The sequence below is a fragment of the Loxodonta africana genome, chromosome 3 (genome assembly GCF_030014295.1).
Source record: "Loxodonta africana isolate mLoxAfr1 chromosome 3, mLoxAfr1.hap2, whole genome shotgun sequence".
NCBI classification, from domain to species: Eukaryota; Metazoa; Chordata; class Mammalia; order Proboscidea; family Elephantidae; genus Loxodonta; species Loxodonta africana.
The window spans coordinates 61,995,981-62,015,921 of record NC_087344.1 but is presented as its reverse complement, the minus strand read 5'-3'; the positions used below and the strand labels follow the sequence as shown (position 1 = coordinate 62,015,921).

Below are 19,941 nucleotides of genomic sequence, written 5' to 3'. Positions count from 1 at the left end.
TTTCTCTGAAATTGTAGACGCCCAACCCAGCTGCGGCATTGTTAGACCGCAGGGTAAACAGGAAGCTTCCTGCCTTGGGCCCTTCATGTTCCTCTCTCAGCCTATTAAAGACTGTAATAGGATGGTAAAAGGACAGCTGCTGGCCATAAAATCAGCCCATTCCTTAGATCCTCAGAGAACAGCAACTAAAAAAAAAAAAATTTTTTTCAACTAGATCCCTCTAAAGTCAGCGAGAAAACTATGTCCTTCTTCAGGTCACACCAGGTGCTTCCACCTAGCTGTGGTGTTATCGCCTCAATTATCAGCTGTAGCTATAATGGTCTTTGCAGAATAGCAGAGTGATTCAGTTCCCTGGTATTAGTTGAGAAGATGAGATTCCCACTTATAAGGCTTCTGGTCCTTGAAATCACTTGTTGCTGGAGCTGATGAGATCTAGTGTGAAGGTTAAGCTAAGACTGCCAAAGCAGCGAAATCACACCTCACCCCCTGTGCCTTGAGTCACCTCTTCCAGTAGGGGAACAATCAGTTATCCCCCAAAAGGAAGCAAAGAAGAGAATCCATGAGAGCAAAGAATCTAGTGCTCCTACCTTAGCAGTAAAGAGCTGAAAAAGGCCCCAACTCTTCCTGCCCACGGGGTGGAAGTCCCTGAATCTGCAGCTGTTGGTGAAGAGAGAAGGAACAGTTTCTCCAACTGGAGGGACACTAGGGCAAGGGTAATCATGTTTTGCCAAGAAGGGCACTTAGATGTCTTGGCAGAAGGCAGAGGGCTGCCCCGATCTGTGTGTACATTTTCAGAAGCTTTTGACTCAGGATCAAATTCTCTCAGCTGTGCTAGTGCTGGGGCGACGGATGGGAAATGCTTATTGGCCAGGCTGACCAGAAACTCCAACAGAGGGTGCTGGGGCTCAGCCAAGGAGCTTCCCTTCAGCTGGCAAGTTTAGTCAGTCTGTCATGGTCAGAGGGAGCGTGTCAAAATTCCAATTCTCAGGGCTCTCTAGAAGCTGCTTATGACTAGCCATCTATTTTGAAGAGTTTCTGCTTGATGTAATTTTTGACTCAAGTGGGGACTAAAGAGTGGTGATAACACAGAGCCTAACTTACCTGGTTCAAGGAATGATCAAAAATAGCTCAGCTGGAGCCAATGATCCTATTAGCATTATAGTGATGGCCTCATAACCAAATGGAGGCCAGGAAGCAGGGCAGGTAACATTTCATTCAACCTCCAACTTACCTAAAATTTACCAACTCATGCCGCTGCGCTGGGTCCTCTGACCTATGTCTACCCTGCAAGCAAGCGCAGGTACTGGAAAACCACAGGAAAATCAACCACAGCTTTGCCCATTCAGTTTCCCAGCACAAGTTAACTCATGCAGGACAATGAGCCTTGCTTACGAGGTGTCACTGCTTCTCCTCACTTGAAGAAAAGATTACTTACGTTACTTTTCGCAACCGCATCTTCTAATTGCTGAAAGCAGGGGAACTGGAGATATTTTATTCTAAGATCACATGTTCAAGCCTCTCCATAAGTGCTTAGGTTGGGATGATTCTGCAAAAAGGGCTCACTTCCCCAGCAGGAACAATATCATTTCTCCCAGATCCAGAGGAGGTAACTAAGGCCCTGAAAAATCACCCGAAGTCATACAGCTGGTAAACAGGGTTCTACCGGGAGGACTACAGTCTAGGTCTCCTGCCTCTTCATGCTGCGTTCTCCTTACCTTGATTTTTATTTTTCCTGGAAAAACATTTTTTCCAAGTAATTTGCCTTCTTTTTAAAAAGGTAATTCATAGCATTTTTATAGCTAAGCGCTGTTTAATTTGCATATAAGTTTTTCATATAAATGAATTCACAAATCATTAAAAAATCGTCAGAAAAGTGTTCTATTTTGGAAAGACAGCCTCACTGTACTACTGCCACCACACTGAACAGGCCGCCACCATCTTACCTGTAACAGCCTTGGATGAAATTTACATTTAAGTAATTTAAATTTATGTATGAGTCAGCGACAGGGTTAAGAGGATCTCTGCTATGCTTGGTTGACTGGAGGATAGATCCAGGCATACTTTAGACCTGGAGTAAGACATCTTTGCTTACAGCGAAAACAGTTACTACTCTAAAATTTGCCCTGGCCAAAACCAGAGGGGCTCTCTAGTGGCTCACACTTCTCCTCTACCTAACCAACCTTCTAACAGAGAGTAAGAGAGAAAGAGAGGCTTTAATGGACAGAGTGATAACCCCAGGGCAGCGCAGGCAGTCCCAATGTGTATTTGTGCTTTCAGAGACCTCGGTGAAGTTGGTTCAAGTCTGTCCCTTGAGACTCCAGGTCATGTCCAAGGCAGGAAGTTGCAATGCAGGAGTAGTCCCAGGAGCCAGTAAGTCAGGAAGTAGCCTAGAATGTATCGTGTAACTGGGGAACAGGTTTTCCAGTTGTACAAAAGTCCCTTGATAGGATTTCTGGGGACCTTTTGTGCTGGTGGGGAGTCCCCGGCAAGAGGCTTCCAAGGTACAGTCTCTAGGGACCTCAGCAATGGCTCTTGATTCTGAAGCAGGTGAGCTGAAAACCAGTACACAATAGGAGAGGACGAGCACAAAAACCTGGTGAGAACCTGGAAATCACAGGAGAGGGAAAGAGCCACACATTTACTGGAATGTCACTGACCCAAATTGGACCAGCTGAGGTGGTTCCCTGTTCCTGGAGATCTCTGGCCCCATGACATGCACTAGAAATTTATTATACCGGAAAAGAAATTCAGCAGAGCTTAGGATCTGCATTATAAAGGTGTATGTGACACCAGCCAGGCAACCTCAATGTTACAAATAAACATAGCTACAGAGTAATTACCACTATAATGAGATAGTCAACACTAAAAACTCTATGTATGGGGTTCAATTTTAGCTCAGGGCCTGGACTCTAAACTCTGGGCTGTGATGTGGGAGTTGGGAACCTGGGGTGGTTCTTCCATCCCATGGGGATGTCAGAGCAGAAAGTGGTTCACCATTCTCGCTCCAAGGACAGTTCAGAGCCAGGTCTCCAAACGGCCTCCCTCATCTAACCTCCTGGAAGCTGTATGCTGTGCTGGCACTCACTCTACTAGCTAATCAGCTATAAACACATAGTGCTATTTTCTATTTCCCCTGTGTCTTATCCACACAGCTCAAAGAACTTTACAGTCAATGTGTACCTCCAAAAGGCAGAAAGTGCTCAGGAGGGGTTGGCGTAGGGGCAAAAAAGACTTTCTTGGGGGTTATACTGAAACTGAGGACAGAGCCACGAACAAAAAATCAGATGTGTGATCACACTCTTCCTATCTCTACCACTCCAGATACAAGACATCTCCTCTGAAAACTAGGCACCTGCCTCTGAGTACCTCAAGAAGCCGACATTCAAGTAGACCTTCTGGATATAGCTATATATTAGGGGAAGGTCCCAGGGATATCCTGTTTATTCCTGTACCTCAGCTGAATCAGGACCATTCACAACCCTTGTGTTTTTGCATATACCCTTCCATTTGCCCAGAATGTTCTTCCTCTGCCTCTTCTGTGGAAAATTCCTTCTTACTCCTCAGGACCCAGCTTAAATGTAATGTCTTTCTCAACTCCTCCAGTCAGTCAGCACTTCTTCCTCTCAGCTTCCACAGTACTTTATCTCAAAACAGCAACATTTTATCTGTTAAATGTGTACCTCAACATTTACACCATGAGACCCACTAGGGCAGCAATTCTATCCCCAGTGGTCTTGCCCAGGGTCTGATGTAAAGTTCCTAAATAGTTGTTGAATGAATAAACAAGGTATGGGTCATTTAAACGGGAGAAGTTAGCTATCATCCCTGGTAACTGGCCAAGGAGTTTCGCCCATATTCACATTCTTATCCTAGTTAGGAATCCACCTTACCTGAACATGCATGCACAGACCTCCAAACAGCAGCAGCACTACAGCATGGACCAGGTACACAAACACCTGAGGACTGAGGAATCCATGATCAGGCTTCTCTAGGGTCTTCTTGTTCCTTTGCAGCCCAAGTGTAAGGCAGAGCCAAGGGTGGGTGGTCACGTATGTCCAAGTCGCCCAGGCAACCAGTATAGCCACTGGCGCAGCCAGTAGAAAATTGGGCACTTGCCTGAGTTCATAGTATCTCAAAAAGCCAACATTCCAGTAGACATCCTGGATAAAACTGTATATTAGGGGAAAGTTCCAGGAGCACCAAGGTGGCTCATTTCCATCGGCAGTACGGTAGCCCTTATTCACAGCTAACTGCAGCAAGGGCTCAGGGATGGGCTGGGCTGAGCCTGGTAGACAGAACTGGGTGTAGGCGTAATACTGAAATAGGACAAAAGGAAGGCCAAGTATGAACACTGACAGGAACACAGAGGCCGCCAGCTTAACGAGCTGCCTCAGGGCACTCTCCACCTTAAGAGAAGAGAAAAAGCCTCGACACTGGGCATGCACAAGGAACCCAATGTTGACCAGCCCGTTGGAGCGTACACCAGTGGCAAGGGCAAAGAGGAGTCCACTAGTCCAGCTTCGGCTCCTCTCCAGCTGCCCCATGGCGCTGAATGTCAGGAGGGCAAACAGAGCTTCTGAGTAACCAGCTGTCAGAAAGACATTGGCAGGGCTGAGGCAGAAGAGCAGCGCTGTGTAGAAGGCCTGGCGGGGACTGTGCAAAACCAGACAGCCCAGGTCGTGAAGTGCCACTGCTGCCAACACGAAGAACACGGAGTTGAGCAATGCTACTGAAATTAGCAAGCAACTCCGCAGGCTCAGTAACCCCCGCAGGGGTCTCAGCAGCAGTTCAGCCCCCACCAGCAGGACCAGGGGAAAACCAGGGAAGAAGGCAAAGTTGTGCTCATACAGGTAGCCATGCTCAGCAATGAACAGGAAGTGCTCAGCATCCCAGTGAGACAGGCCACCCAGAAGAACTTCCACAAGTTGGTCCACAGAGCCCGAGGGGGCCAGGCGAGGAGGGCAGAAGGCTTCCGCATGGTGATCTGGGATGATGGCGTTGAACAGGGCCTGTAGGGCGAGGGAGAACCAGGATATTACTTGGACAACTGGAAGAAAAGAATCACCATCGAATAAAAAGAGGAAGAACACGCTTACTAGGAGAAATCAGGAGTTCAGTTTTAGACTAGTTAAGTGTGAGTTGGACATCCAAGTGCAAGACATAGACGAGGCAGAGAGATACATGAGTCTACAAGTCAGAAGAGAGATCAAGCCTGGGGTTATAAATTTGGGGGTCGTAAGTGTATAACCAAACCGAAACTAAACCCGTTGCCGTTGAGTTGATTCTGACTCCTAGTGACCCTGTAAGCATATAGATGGTATTTAAAGCTGTAAGACTGGATAAGACCACCTAGGGAGGAAGTATAGAGAGAGAAAAGAAGGGGTTTGAGGACTGGGTCCTGGACACATCAACATTTAGAGGTTGGAAAGAGGGGGAGGATCCAGCAATGAAGACAAAGAAGGAACAATCAGTGAGTTAGGGAAACCAGCAGAGCAGGTATCTCAGAATCAAATGAAGAAAGGGAGTGGTCAACTCTGCTAAATGTTGCTGATAGGTCAAGACGGGGACTGAAAAATGACCACTGGATTCATTAACGTGGAGGTCATCGATAACTGACGGCATTGGGTTCAATAAAAAATGGGAGAAGAGAAATTGCAGCCAGTGTATACAGACAACTATTTTGAAGAATTTTGCTATAAAGGGGAGCAAAAATATGAGGTAGTAGGTGTATGAGGATGTGGAGTCAAGAGAAAGTTTGTTCTTTTTAAGGTGGGATGTTTGCATGCCAATGGCAATAGTCCAGTGGAAACAAAGCCACTGAGGGTGCAGGAGAGAGAAAAGATAATTGCTGGAGCAGGTGAAAGAATCTGATACACTGGTGGAGGAACTTGCCTTAGACAGGAGGAAGACAGTTTCAAGGTCAGATCATCCAATAGGCAAGGTGCTTACCTTGTTTACCAGATCATTTGTAGTGAACAAATTCATATTTTTTCACCCCATCAGAGATTCTACTTTTAAGCATGGCTGGCATCTGTCTCTCCCAACCCCACAGCACCATCCTACAGAATCAAAGCCTCTTTTCAAATTCACAATCCCTGGCAAGGGTGGATGATCCAGTAAGGTAAACACAGGCTTACTTCTGCTTATTTACTAATCCGTAGTGAACAATTTCAGATCATTTGTCGTGAAACCCGTGTGAAATTGTTCACTACAGACGATCTGGTAAGCAAGGTAAGTACCGTGCTTACCTTGCCTACTGGATAATCCACCCCAGACAGTTCATCCAACCTTCAGTAGTAAAGGCACTGAGCAGCAAATGTCAGTAGGCTGGTAGATGTTTCCAGAGCATGTAGAAGGTCTCTCTTTATATTAAATTTTTAAAAAATTTTATTTATTTTGTTGTTGAGAATATACACAGCAAAACATACACCAATTAAACAGTTTCTGCTTGTACAATTCAGTGACATTGATTATATTATTCAAGTTGTGCAACCATTCTCACTCACCTTTTCCTAGTTGTCCTTCTTCCATTAACATAAACTCAATGCCCTGTAAGGTTCCTATCTATTCTTTTGAGTTGCTGTTGTCGACTTGATCCTATAGCTCTTAAAAAAGCATAATGTTCGAGGCAGACATTTTTTTTTACTAGTTTGGTTTTAAGAAGACTTCAAGGGATATTTTTGACTTAAAGTTTAAAGATTATCTCAGGGCAGTAGTTTCAGGGGTTCATCCAGCCTCCATGGCTCTGGAAAGTTTGGAGTCCATGGCAATTTGTAATTCTGTTCCAAATTTTTCCCATTTTGATCAGGATCCTTCTATAGAATCTTTGATCAAAATGTACAGTAATGGTAGCCAGGCACTGTCCAGTTCTTCTAGTCTCATGACAAAGGAGGCACTTGTTCATGGAGGCAATTAGCCACACATTCCATTTCCTTCTCCTATTCCTGACTATCCTTCTTCGTCTGTTGCACCAGGTGAACAGAATTGTTGTGCCAATTGCTTGCAAGCTTTTAAGACCCTAGGTACTATGCAATGAACTAGGAGGTAGAACAGAAGCACTAAACACGTTATTAGGCCAATTCACTGGAATATCCCATGAAATCATGACCCTAAACCTCCAAACCAAGACACCAAATCCCATGAGGTGTTTGGTTGTACCATAAACAGCCTCAGCAGCTACTTTTTTTGGGGGGAGACGGGGGAGAGCTGTTTTAAACATGTCTACCACAGAAGCTCTCTTCTGGTTGCTTTTATTTTTCTGAATGTTTACTCAGAAAAAGAAGTTACCAGTTGAGGAGGGTTGGGGAAAAGGTGTTCAAGACTTGAGGCAAGCCGAGAACGTGTAAAATAAGTCACCTGTGACTTTGGTTCTCAAAATACGCTGCACAGTGGAATCACTCAGGCAGTTTAAAAAAAATACTGATACATGGGTCCCTTTTCCAGAGCTGATGATTTAACTGGTAAGAGGTGCTAGTGAGCATTGGCAGTTTTAAAAGATCTCCAGGTGATTCTAATGTGCAGAAAAATTTGAGGTAATTAGGGAAGTGCACTAAGATTTCCAGGTAGCACTAAAGACTCTCCTGGGCTAATAAGCTCAAGTAAAAAGAGACTAGTTGGTACAGTTGTGTTTTTCTCTGTGCAGGCATGGAGTAGGCAGAGAATTGGATTTGGCCAAGGTTCAACTTTTGCCTGCGAATAAGGCATAGGGAGAGGGGACCAAGAGAGTTGAGTATGTCTGCATGGGAATGATTATCATGATGAACATGAGATCTAAACTGGCTTAGGAGGGCTGAAGCCACGAGGCGGAAGAGAGACAATGGAATGGTGGTAGGATTAATGGATTATAGGTCCTGAGGTGGTGAGGGAATTGTTAGAATTGGGGTGCAAGAGGGAGTGAGGTGGAAAGATAGGAGATGATAGAAAGAGAATGGAATGCTTAAAATTGAGATTATCTGGCACAGGGTGGGAGTCTAGGGTATGACTATGAGTGTGGGGAGGGCAAGATCATTAGGAGAGAGCCAGACAAGGAATTGAAAGACCCATAATAAAGATGTAAAAAACCCAAAAGCCAAACCCGTTGCCACTGAGTGGATTCAGACTCATGGCGACCCTATAGGACAGAGTAGAACTGTCCCACAGGGTTTCCAAGGAGCAGCTGGTAAATTCGAACTGCCTACCTTTTGGTTGGAGTCTACTCAATGGCAACGGGTTTGGTCTTTTGGGGGCGTTTATCTTTTGGTTAATACCCTGAGCTCTTAACCACTGTGCCACCAGGGCTCTTCTTAGAACACCAAGTCAAGCTCGTTGCCATTGAGTCAATTCTGACTCATAGCGATCCTACAGGACAGAGCAGAACTGCCCCACAGGGTTTCCAAGGAGCGGCTGGTGGATTCGAACTGCTGACCTTTTGGTTAGCAGCTGAGCTCTTAACCACTGCACCACCAGGGCTCCTCTCAGAACACAGTAGATGTTTAATAAATTTTGGTGGTTGGGTGTACTGTCTAGGAGAAACATGCTCATTCCAAAATCAGCATCTGAATTAGAGCCCAGCTGTCCTGGTTCATAGCACTGCTATGGTTCTGCCAATAGCCCAACTGATCCTGGTTCAGAGCCATCCTTGAGTCAGTTTCCCTAGTCTCACAAGAGGAGCATATACCCATTTTTAAGACTGTTTCTCCTTTTGTCAGTTTCTTTATCGGGTCACTTCAAATAGTGAAAACAAATAGGACAGGAGTGATAGTCACTGATATTGGCCCTAGACTTCAGGTGGAAGACACTTCTAACTAAACCTGGGATCCAGCATAGCAGGCTCTACCTCATCAGAGTGGATAATGGGAGAGGAAAGATGGTTTCTATAAAGGAATGAGTTATGAGTCTTCAGACAGTGATAAGAGGCACACATAATTATGCAAAAATAATATCCCTAGGGTCTTGACATACATTCAACAACATTCATTCACTTATGAACATATACTGAGGACCCACTAGGTGCCAGGTACTGCGCTAGACACTGAATATGATTCATATATACTGTATTTTTATGCATATAACATGTGCCTTCTGCATCTGTTTGCCAGCCATGCCCTCCCTCCATGAGGCACCCTCACAAGTGCTGCCATGCCAATCCTCTTCCATACGTTGTTGTAAAAAAAATTCGCATAGCGTACTTACGAAAATACTTGACAGGAGCGGGTATAGATGGCAAACAAAAGTAGAAGGCATGCATTATCTGCGTAAATATACAGTGCATGAAACTTGATTAAAATATGCATGAAGGGCAGCCTTGGAGGGGAAAGGAAGTTACAAAAAAGCAAAGGCATCCTGAGGGTTGTGTGTGCGTGAGTTAGCAAGGGAGACAACCGTGGGAAGAGCAGGTGACATTACTGATTAAATGAATACACACAGATGTTCCAGGACTTGGGCAGTGCCACCTCTCTCCCAGTCAATTGACTGACAGGGAACTTAGCCTCCTGGCAAGGGAACCCCAGGAAACGTTTGGAGCTGTCACATGTGTTGTATCTCTGGTGACAAAACATCTTAGTCTGAGGGGAAGATTACTACTAGCTCAGGAGTTAGGAAACCTGGGGTCTAATTATGGCCATTCTCTAACTTGTTATGTGATTTTGGAAAAGTCATTTAACCTTTCTGGGCCTCTGCTGCTTCATGTGTAAAATAAGGGGTTAAAAGGTTGCTGCCTACTTTTCAGTTGTAAACTCTTAAGTCTCTGTGGTTCCAACCACATGGAGAGGCACAAGTATGTATTCACCTGGTAGATGGAAAGGCAATGGGGGGCACTTTTGGTGCCTAGCCCAATCATGTAGCAGCAGCATGTTCAGGAGAAAGGATCAGAGACTGACCTGAAGCACCAGAGTCAGGACTCGACAGCCGACTGCAAACCGCAGTACCTCTTTCCGGGATGGGTCCAGGGGCCACATTCTCTCACCACCAGGAATTCAGGGGTTTTGCACCAGGACTGACCTCCTTCAGGCTTCTAAATTCTGAAACGCAAGAGGAAATGTCACACATGAGCCAAAAGCAAATTCTTGAAAGTTCTGTTCACAGGGACCTCTCCCTTCAGCATTACTATGGCAAACTTAACCACCTAGCCGCCCGGATAAAGGAAAAGCATCTTAAAGGCACACAAGACCACTTGGTGTCCCTCTGAAGCACTGTATTCTTATAGGAAGAGTTCCAGGAAGAAAGGCATGAAGCTAGAAAGTGAAGCTTGCAAAAAGTCTTCAAAACCCTGTTGAGTACTCCTGTGCAGGAACTAAAGACCTGGGTTCAAGTCCTGGCTCTGTCGCTTACAAGTTCTCATTTAGTCCCTCTAGCCTCAGTTCTTTATATACAAAATGGGAGTCGGATTATTTGTTTTGCCTTTTTCACAAAGTTGTCATGATGGTGAAATGAACTAAAGCATAAAAAACTACTATACAAACCTATGATGTGGTTGTTATTATTTGGTGTGTACCCTTTTCCTCTTGCCCAGAATAATAAACTAGGTCCCAAACCAGAGTCCCAAAAGTGGGGCATAGAGCTGTGCTGGAAGACCATAATGACTAAACACTCCAGCTTAACTCTCTGATGTGTGTTCAGCTGGTCTGTTAAATTAAGTGGAGAAGGAAAAGAAAACCACCACTCAGCAGGACTTCAGCCAGTTCACATTGCTAAAACAAACTTAAAGCAAAGACAGAGTTGACTACCAGAGATGGAGAAAACTGTTATTTCCCATCTTTTTATTGGAATGACAGCAATGTATAAACAACTGCAAAGCCATCCTGAACAAGGAATACACTTTAAGGCTTTTTTTTTTTTTTTGCAATTCCTTGGGCTAAATAAAGCAGCAATGGCTCCTACAGAACTCTCAAACACCAGCCTGGGAAATCAGAAAGGAGGGCAAGAGCATCAGCTTGTCAATTTGCGGTGCAGAAAAACTACCTCCAAAGGAAAAAAATTTTTAAACTGAGAAACTAGTAAGAAGGACTGAAAGATTCTTCTTCTTTCTTTTATCTGGTTAATACCTTCCAAACCTTTAGGTGTCACATTTCTGGAATTCTCCGAGGCTCGCTAGACTATGTGATATACTTCCATTATATGCTCCCCTTGCACTCTGTATTATCCTATTTATTGATATTGCTTATTTGTTTGTCAACCCCAATACACTGGAAGCTCTATGAGGACAGAGGCTTTGTCCATCTTGCTTACAAATGTATTCTCAGGGCCTAGAATACAAACAGGCACTTTAAACCTGTGTTCTGAATGACTGAAAGCGTTGGAGTAGGATACAGCATCACCAGGTTACTGGCTCTGGATATAAAATCACTGTCCTAAGTATTCCTCCCACCATATCTCATGTTAAGAGCAAGACAACAAAGTCACAAAAGCCACAGAAAAATAAAGCTTCCTCATAAAAGCAGCAAGGTTGGCCAATAGCAACAGTACTCGTTCCTCAGCACAAGGGGGCGCCTGCTGCTTACTCCATCACCAGGAGGCCTGGAGGAAGGGAGGGGCCATCGATTCCACACCGGTTCCTCTTGAAATTCAGTTCAAAGGCAAGCTTCTGAAAACCTCAGGGAGCGGCCTTAGTTTGTAAATCTACCCAACATTCCAACATCTGACTCGCTGAATCGAGAGAAAACATAGAAACAGATACAGCCAACCTCACACAGCTGCTCCTCTATCCTACAGTGAATACGGTCTTCTTCCCTTCCTTGACTTCCCACCCACATGCAGAAGAGAAGTTGGGAACAGAAAAGCACTTAACCCACCTCTACCACTTCAGCAGGCTTCCCTTCTTCATTTTCCCTCTCCAGAGTCAAGCTCTAGCCTCAGCGACCACAGGAGACGTGTAGCCTACACTTAGCTTACAAGTACACTAGTAAAAACAAAATGAAACCGGTCAGTTCTCCCTCTCAACTAATTGCCAGCCTCACTTCCCAACAACCCCTTTGCCAAAGCACAGACTTTTTCAACTGCAGGACACTAACAAATCAACTAGTTTCACTTTTATTCTCCTGTGAGGAAAACATGCCGAGAGGTCGGTAATAAAAATCTTCAGTTTTCACAATTTTTACATCAGAGATCTCATTGGACCCTGTGAGGTCAGTATAATGACCATTCTCACTTTACGGTCGTGGAAACTTACTGGGGTCAAGTGACACACCCAAGGCTATTCAAGAATGTTTGGGGTCATGTTTTTTTTTTTGCCTCTGAAACGTCGCGGCCTTCCCACCTGACCTCACTCCGTCAAAGGATATGTGTTTTTTCAGAGCCAAGAGTACAACACAGGCCTCCCAACTCCTAACTCAGTACTTTGTCCAGTGATAGAGCATGCCTTTGCCGGGTATCTGAGAACTTAGGAAAGCCTCTAGATAGGGGCCCTGGTCCCTCTAGGGAAGACTAGATCGTCGGTAGGATGGGCAAGTCGCTCTGACCCAGCATCCTCAGAGCTGGAGGCCTCGCAGGCCGTGTCGAGTCAGGGGCCGTCTTCGGCCAGCCGTGCCGGGCCCGAAGCTCTTTCTAACCTGCAGCTTTCTGACACAGACCCTACCGGGGCTGGGCGTTTGCCCTCAACCCCCAGTGGCCACGGCCCAGGGATTACTCCTGATGGGTCCGGCGAAACCACGCCAGGCTGTAGGGCCGGAAGGCGGGGGAGGGCGGGAGGCTGAACAGGAAGAGGCGGCACCGAGAGGCCCCTATGGCGGTGGGGTGGGGTTCCAAGGCGGCCTTCGCCTCCCTCCCCCTGGCCTCCGTTTGACAACTTCTCTCCCCCCAAGTCCGCCTGGGCTCCGAAGCTGGCGCCAGGTGCTCAGCGCCGGCCCGTCTCGACCTCCCAGGCGGGTCCCGACCCTCAGCGCCTCCATCCGGGGCCCCCCCGAGCGGCCCGCGCCTGCGCACCGGCCTCATCGACGACCGCCCCGCCCCGCTCCTGCCCGGCCTCAGGGCCGCCCCGCCTCCTCCGCGGCGGACATGTTGACTCCGGGCGAGCGGGGCGGGGACGGCGTGGCCCGACGACTCGGTGCTTCCCCTCCCCCCATGCCTTAGCACCTTCCCGCCTTGGTGACACCTGGAGAGTTCTCTCTCGCACTTCACGCTCCTCCAGTCCCCTTCCCCCACTCCCAGTTAGACCGCTTGGACTGCTGTCTCAAGAGTCAGTGTTCCTACCCCAGTTCGATTCGCATTCACTGAATTCCCTATGGGTACCGAGGCTCTGGTAGCTGGGGGCTGCCCCGCGGCCTCTTCACAGAAGCCAGAGCCGCACTTTCCCTGCTGTCAAGCAACAACAGCTCAGCACAGGGCCTGGCACACAATAGGTGTTCTCTGAATGGAAAGAAAAGCTTTCTTGGGGTTTCTGTGGCCAGCAGCGGCACCCTGTGTCCTGCGTGTGAAGAAAGTGGGGGATCCCCCTGATTTTCCCCTCCTCCGGCAACCAGGAACCTTCTGTCCTCCTTCAATCCTCAGCTCCACCTCAGGTTGCTAATGAGGATGGTGAAGGAAACCTCTGAGAACAACCCCCAGGACTCCTTTCTCCTTCCTCACTCAAGCAGTTTCTCTCATAGGAAGTGGGGCCAAAAAAGAAAAAAAGAAGCTAACTCAACAAAACCGGCTGTTAGGGAGGAGCGGCCAGTTGGTACCCCTGTAACGGAAACTGTTAGAACAACTTTGCACCCTCCTTAAAGGAAACAGATAATAAATCCCTCTCCGTTGGTGGATTTTTTGCTTCTCAGGATTCCAAAGCCTTCTGCGGTTTCAGTTATTTGTCCCCCAAACGAAGCTGGGGTCTGTGTTAGCCTCTGGCCCACAGCCCTGCCTGGAGGGAGGGGTTTATCTTTTCCAACAGCTACTAATGTGGGTGGGAACAAAGAGGTGGTTGCTATCTCTCCAGGCAAAGAAAACTAGCCCACATCAACTCTGTGGGGCCCAGGGACTGTATCTTTTGGTTCTTTATAACCCATCGCAGGTCCTGAGACTTAAGCTGTCCTCAGATATTTGTTGTGTGTAAGGTGGATAAAGTACAAATCACATTTTAGTCGTTACGTGTTTGTTGCAGGAGAATGAAAAAACGCAGTTTAGAATGCCCTTCCCCCATGTTTTTCAGTGACACACACTGGCTTTCAGCTCCAGTGAAAAGGCAAAGCCAGGACACATCCATGACTGAGGCCTAAGGTTCTGGCTTGAATCTTGAAATCCATGAGGCTCCAAGCAGCACTGTTTGCAGAGATAAAACTATGAAATGAACTGTCTGAATTCCCAAGAGAAAAAGACATAACATTCTCAGGGTCCCCTCTATACACACCAAATTTCCTCAAAAATCTGTTTGTTAAAAGGACAGGGGTCTCTTGTGACAAGTCAATATTTTCTAAAAGCTTAAGCATAACCTGTTCAAGGTAGAACTTTGTCCAGCTCTTCAGTTCTACTTTTCTGCCATTTCTTCTTCCTTTCCTTCTCTGCTGCCCAACCCCCTCCTCTTCCACTCTGTTTCCTGTTTCATTTTCTGGCTCCTGCTCCGAAAGGAAAACAGGGAAGCTGAGTTTTGTGCTCTTAAAGCCCTGGCTTGTCAGATTGGAAGGAGGCTGGGTGTGATGGGAGGGGGTTCTGGGCCTCCAAAGCTGTGAGTGAGGCGTGGAGGAGACAACTGTCTCCAATCTTTGCTTTTAGAGTCTGCAGCTAAAATGGAGCCTGCATCAACACAGGCAGCCAATTGAGCGACCAAAACTGCGAAGAGCAAGCCAGAGAGAGCTGTATCCCAGTTCTGGAAACTCTATACCTCCCAGCTACTTCCTTTAAGAAGCAAATATCCCACACCGCCAAGAAACAGTTTCATAATACAAACCCCTAACCCAAACAATGCAAGTAACGCATCGCTGTTACTAGAATCCTAGAATGTATGGGGGCTATACCATTTGTTTCTTGAACATGTCTCTTTCTTTTTCCCTGCTTGAAACTCTACTGCCAGGCTACCTGTTAGCTGGCCCACTACGTCTGGCTCTCAGTTGAAATGTTACCTCTTCCCAGAGGCCTTCCCTGACTACCCAGCCACAACCACCATCACCCTGTTCTATTTTCTTCATAGCACTTAACATCACACATTATCTTGTCTGTGAATTTTCCTCGTTTCATGGTCTGATTCTCTCTTCTGAGATGTAAGCTCTAGGAGAGCATGGACTTTGTTTATCCATGTATTCCCAGCATTTAAAACAGTGTCTTGCACATTCTGTGTACAAGATAAAGATCTGGTGAATTAATTCATTTGTTTAATCTGATATCTACATTTTATGGATGAGGGAGCTAAAACTCAGAGGAAGTCGCTGACCTGAGGTCACAGAGGTAATGGTAGAAGTGGGACTTGAAGTCAGGTCTCCAGCCTCCCAGACTAGTTCTTTCTACCACTCCATACTATTCTAATATCAGGTTTACCCTTATCCTCTCTCTCCCTTTTACCAATTGTTTAAAGAGTATTTGTGGCCCATGCCAAGAACCCTGTATAAGGCATACCAAGTCCACCAATGTTGGAGTGCCCACCATGTGCCAAGGGTAAGGATGCAGCACTGAGCAAGATAGACAGTCCTTGCCCTCATGCAGATGATGATAATATCTACTTCATTGGAATTATATATAGTGTTTGGCATAAAGTAAGTGCTCAGTAAAGGTGGGCTGTTATAATTCCCTGAACAAATAAGAGTGATTTTCCCACCAAAGGTAGGGAGAAGGAAGTTCGGTAGTTCTCACCTCCCTGCCGCTCTCTGACAACTCATTTCTCAGCATGTCTTACCTTGCTCCTGCCTCCTCATCTGGAGGTGGGCTTGGCCCAGGATGGGCAGAGAGACAGCCCACTACATCTATTCTCAGTAGCTCAGTTACCAGACACTACAAGTGGTCCTAATCCTATCAGAATGATGGAGTGGCTGGCCCTGACATAGGACATTGGCTCTATAGCCATACTATTATGGGGCAAAAGTGATCACACTGTTTTTTAATTCCTGTTACTGACAACTGTTAGCAGGCAGGGCTAAGGTCCGTGATGCCAGGCAACTGTGCCCTTACCAGAACTTTATGTTACTTCTTTTCACTGTGGATAAAAGGGCATTCATTAGCAGTTTCCAAGGATGCTGGGTGATATCCACATCCATCCTTACATCTAGAATGGCATCACTCAGGTCTTGGACATTTACCAAAAGCATTCTTTTGGCCTCTGTTTTACCACTTAAAGATGCCCATCCACCCCAGAACAAAGACTCACCTTGGCTCCCAATTGCAGGAGCCAAACACTGATCCTTTATATAGTCCATGAACACTAGATATTTTTTACCCTTCCTTCAGTGTTTGTCTTTCAATAGTTGGAAAATCCTGACCCTACTGTTGTTTCTCTGACTAGAGACCTAGCGGGAAGGGCCTTAGCCACTCTGGGGTGGACGCGGCTGCAAGGCAAAAGAGCCAATGAGGTTGAGAGTATTGTTTAGGCTGGACTTGGCTGCTCTCCAGCTATGGAAGAAGGTTAAGGTCATTTGGGGGGTGGAGAGGGAGGAGCCTGGGAAAAAAACTATTAGCCACACCCCTGGGTTCTCCACTGGTTAGGTTCTATTTAGTTCTCAAAAGCAAATTACTCACAGCTCAGTGGCTAGCAGTTCTCTTGGTCCCGTGGTAACTCCAGTCAGAAATTGGAGACCGGGCTAGGCTGCCCCTGCATTGCAGGAGAGCAGATGAAAGGAACCCAGGAAACCAAACTCCACTGTAACGCTCCACACACAGCCCAGAAATTCACTTTCTAGACTAGGAAATAGAGTTCAAGGGGCCAGGAGCAAAAATAGGCATTAAAAACCAGGCTCACTTAAATATAGATATGAAAATCTTCCCATTCAGTATTTTCCAGAAGAGTCCTAGGAGCACATCTTGATTGAGGTTAGCCAATTGCCTTTTTTCCCCTCTCTCAATATTCATTCCTCTTTGTGACCCAAATATTAACAGCCACACTTAACTTGATAAACACTTGGTTCAAACTCTTGGGACAATTTTACCTCATGCTAAATACAACAAATCTTGCTTTGGCTTGCTGAGCTCCACAGGTAGATCGTTACCCCCGGTTCTCTTTTGATTCAGAAAGTGCAGTGGTTTATGGGTCTTGGAGTCAGGTAGACCTTGGTGTGTGGGCTCAGGAGGCCTCTCACTTGTCTCTTTCCTTGACTGTAAAACGAAAGCCAGGATACTGACCTCAGTAGCACAGGGCTGTAGTAGGATTATTTGTGATATTTTATGTCTGGCATACAGGTAGGTACTTAATAGGAAGTTGTTTCAAGTTTCGCTTCTAAGTGCCCACAGTAATAGCATTTTTCCGGGAAGCTGAACTTGAAGGAATTCTACATATTTTTTTCCTAAGAAGATGAACAGAGAAGCCACATACTGTAGCTTTAGCCTTGTAAAAGCAACTGGACCTGATCAACATCTACTTCATTCAACAACTACTTATTAAGAGGCAACTATGTGCCAGGCCATGCTGTAGGACATGGATACAGCAGTGAACAAAAGAAAACACCGCTGCACTCAGAACTCCTAGTGAAGAACAGGTAAGTAAATGGGCCAGATGGTAACAAGTGCTATAAAGAAAAATGAGGCAGAGAAGGAAAATGGAACGGAGATTTTAATTTTAAATATGGTGATCAGGGAAAGCTTTACTGACAGGACATTTGAGCAAAGACCTGAAGGACGTAAGGGCTTGAGTCATGCAGATACCTGATGAAAGAATATTCTAGGCAGAGGGAACAGTTAAGTACAAAGATTCCAAGGTGAAAATAACCCTATATAACAGAGTGAACAATGGAGAAAGAGAGGTGGGATCAGAAACATAGTGGCAAATTAGGTAACTGAAGGACTCCTAAGCTATTATGAGGATTTTGACCCGATTTGGATTTTGAAAGGATCATCTGGTTGCTACGTTGAGAATAGGTTCAACCAGGCAAAGCAGAAGCCGGGAGGCAAGTTCAAAAGCTATTTCAAGAATCCGGGAAAGATAAGAGAGTGTCTTGGACCAGAGTGGTAGTGGCTGGATTGAGGAGTATTTTCTGAAGTGTGCTGACACACTGGACGTGGAAGTGAAAGGATTCAAGGATAACTTCCATGTGTTTTTTTTTGGCCAAGCAATAGAAGGATGGAGTTGCCATCTACTGAGATGATTATTGGAGCAGATTTCTAGGGGAAGACAGGGCATTTTGGCATATTCAATTAAATTTACAAGCAACAGTATAAAAAAAGGCAGCTGAATATACTAGTCTGGAGGCAGGGAGAGAGCCAGTCTGGAGATAATTAAGTTGGAGGCCTACTCCAGATAAATGGTTGCCTTACTGTTAAAAATTTCTAAAGGAAACAGTCTCCCTTTGCCAACAATTTATAAATTTTCTTTCCCCCTAGAGTATCATCAATTTCTTTGGCTATTTAAAGTCACTTTATTTCAAGAGGAGCCCTGGTGGCACAGTGGTTAAGTGTTCAGCTGACCAAAAGTTCGGGAGTTCAAATCCACTGCCCGTTCCCTAGAAACCCTATGGGGCAGTTCTACTCTGTTTATAGGGTCATTATGAGTCAGAATCAACTCGATGGCAGTTTGGGTTTTGGTTCTATCAAGAGGCTAACATGCTTTTATGCCTGGAACTTCCTCCTGTAGGCTAAATCTTCTCAGAGCTTTCCTGAACTTAGACTTACACTATGGGGTTCAAGCGGAATATGGTCAAGAAATTTCAGGTTCCAAGGGGCCACCATTTGGGGGAAGAGAGCACATCAGGGGAGGTGCAAGAACAGGTCCAACCCCCACCCCCATCAAATGGTCAAGCTTTTAAGTAGTTTGAAGACAATAAAAAGCCTCACAAACGTCTTACCAAGATTTAATGTACATTTATTCTTAACACGTGGAACATATAGTATAAAGATTTCATACTGAATAAATGATATTCATTAAGCCAAAAAAGGAAAAAAAGGAATTTACATCAAGTTTTAGCTACATTGTTTGAAATACAAATATGCAGATTTTATCACTGAAAAAATCTCAATTGTGTTTCTTCATCAGGAACTTCAACTGAACCTAGAACTTTTTCACACCTCGATTAGAAAGAAAACAAAACAAAACAAAAACCCAGAAAAAAATAAACTATAAGTTGATTGGCTGCTGAGACAGCAAGGACTTTTTACAGAGACCTGTACAGCATCGCACCAAGAGGGGCGATGTCTGGCAAGAGATTAAATAGCTGTGTCTCGCTTTGTGCAGGTCACCAACTTGTTAACTCGTCATACTATAAAGGGGTGGCTGGGAGGGGAACCAAACTGTGGGGATCCAGAGGGTATGTGCAATGTACAACGTCATATATATACACACGTGGCAGCGCAGTGGCTGCAGCTAAAGGTTAAAACCAGTTCTAAGAGGTGATCTCAGGGTTATTCATACAATCAAGGAGGAAGAGAAAGAGGTCAGGGTGTTGTAGGTTCACACATGATACTTTGGGGGAAAAGCCTTTTTTTTTTTTTTTTTTCTCCTCAACGTTTAACTAAAAACATTTTTAAAAACTACAGCTTGCTGCTGACCCAGCGTTTTCTCTTTTTTCCATGTGAGACATTATTATTACAGTATGTTTACAGTATCAGGTGTACAGTACAGTACATGAAAGGGTCTACACTCTACTGCACAGGCCTCTCCAGTGAACAGGGTCTGTCCACAACTGCTAACTTCTCGGCTCCTGCAAGATTGTGAATGTACAACAATAAACCACACACAGTTCAGCAGTCACCTTTTTTGTCCTTCAGAGGTTTTTTTTTTTTGTATTTTTTCCTTTTTTTTTTTTTTTACCATTAAAAAGTTATGAAATGTGGCATCCCGTTGATGCAAGGACCGGGAAAGCCATTTTTATTTTATTTTTTTTTCCCCAAACTCACTGTAAACGACAGTAACTTTGGTTAAAATAA

At 45.4% G+C, this 19,941-nt stretch overlaps 1 protein-coding gene across 6 annotated transcripts; it reads right to left on the bottom strand.

Annotated features, from left to right (window-relative positions):
• Positions 1-1,790: 1,790 nt before the first annotated feature.
• PIGV (phosphatidylinositol glycan anchor biosynthesis class V) lies at positions 1,791-19,910 on the bottom strand. 6 transcript variants are annotated; one of them, XM_064281543.1, is made up of 5 exons: positions 13,165-19,910; positions 11,769-11,875; positions 9,858-9,998; positions 3,891-5,009; positions 1,791-2,604 (listed from the first exon to the last, which is right to left on the bottom strand). In XM_064281543.1, exons 3-5 carry the CDS (start codon positions 9,933-9,935, stop codon positions 2,323-2,325), a joined length of 1,479 nt encoding a protein of 492 aa, XP_064137613.1. In that variant the 5' UTR covers positions 9,936-9,998; positions 11,769-11,875; positions 13,165-19,910; the 3' UTR covers positions 1,791-2,322. The 6 variants fall into 6 exon arrangements, with proteins under 6 accessions (XP_064137613.1, XP_023410163.1, XP_023410164.1 ...); XM_023554395.2 differs by lacking the exon at positions 13,165-19,910 and adding an exon at positions 12,146-12,854; XM_023554396.2 differs by lacking the exon at positions 13,165-19,910 and adding an exon at positions 12,435-12,854.
• Between the last annotated feature and the right edge of the window lie 31 nt (positions 19,911-19,941).

Bases quoted from the DNA above. Each gene is read 5' to 3' on its own strand.
- PIGV (XM_064281543.1), bottom strand. From the start codon at position 9,935: ATGTGGCCCCTGGACCCATCCCGGAAAGAGGTACTGCGGTTTGCAGTC. The intron at 5,010-9,857 runs GTCAGTCTCTGA...CTCGCCCTACAG, and splicing joins TCCTGACTCTGGTGCTTCAG to GCCCTGTTCAACGCCATCAT. The intron at 2,605-3,890 runs GTAAGGTGGATT...TGTGATTTCCAG, and splicing joins GTCTGTGCATGCATGTTCAG to GTTCTCACCAGGTTTTTGTG.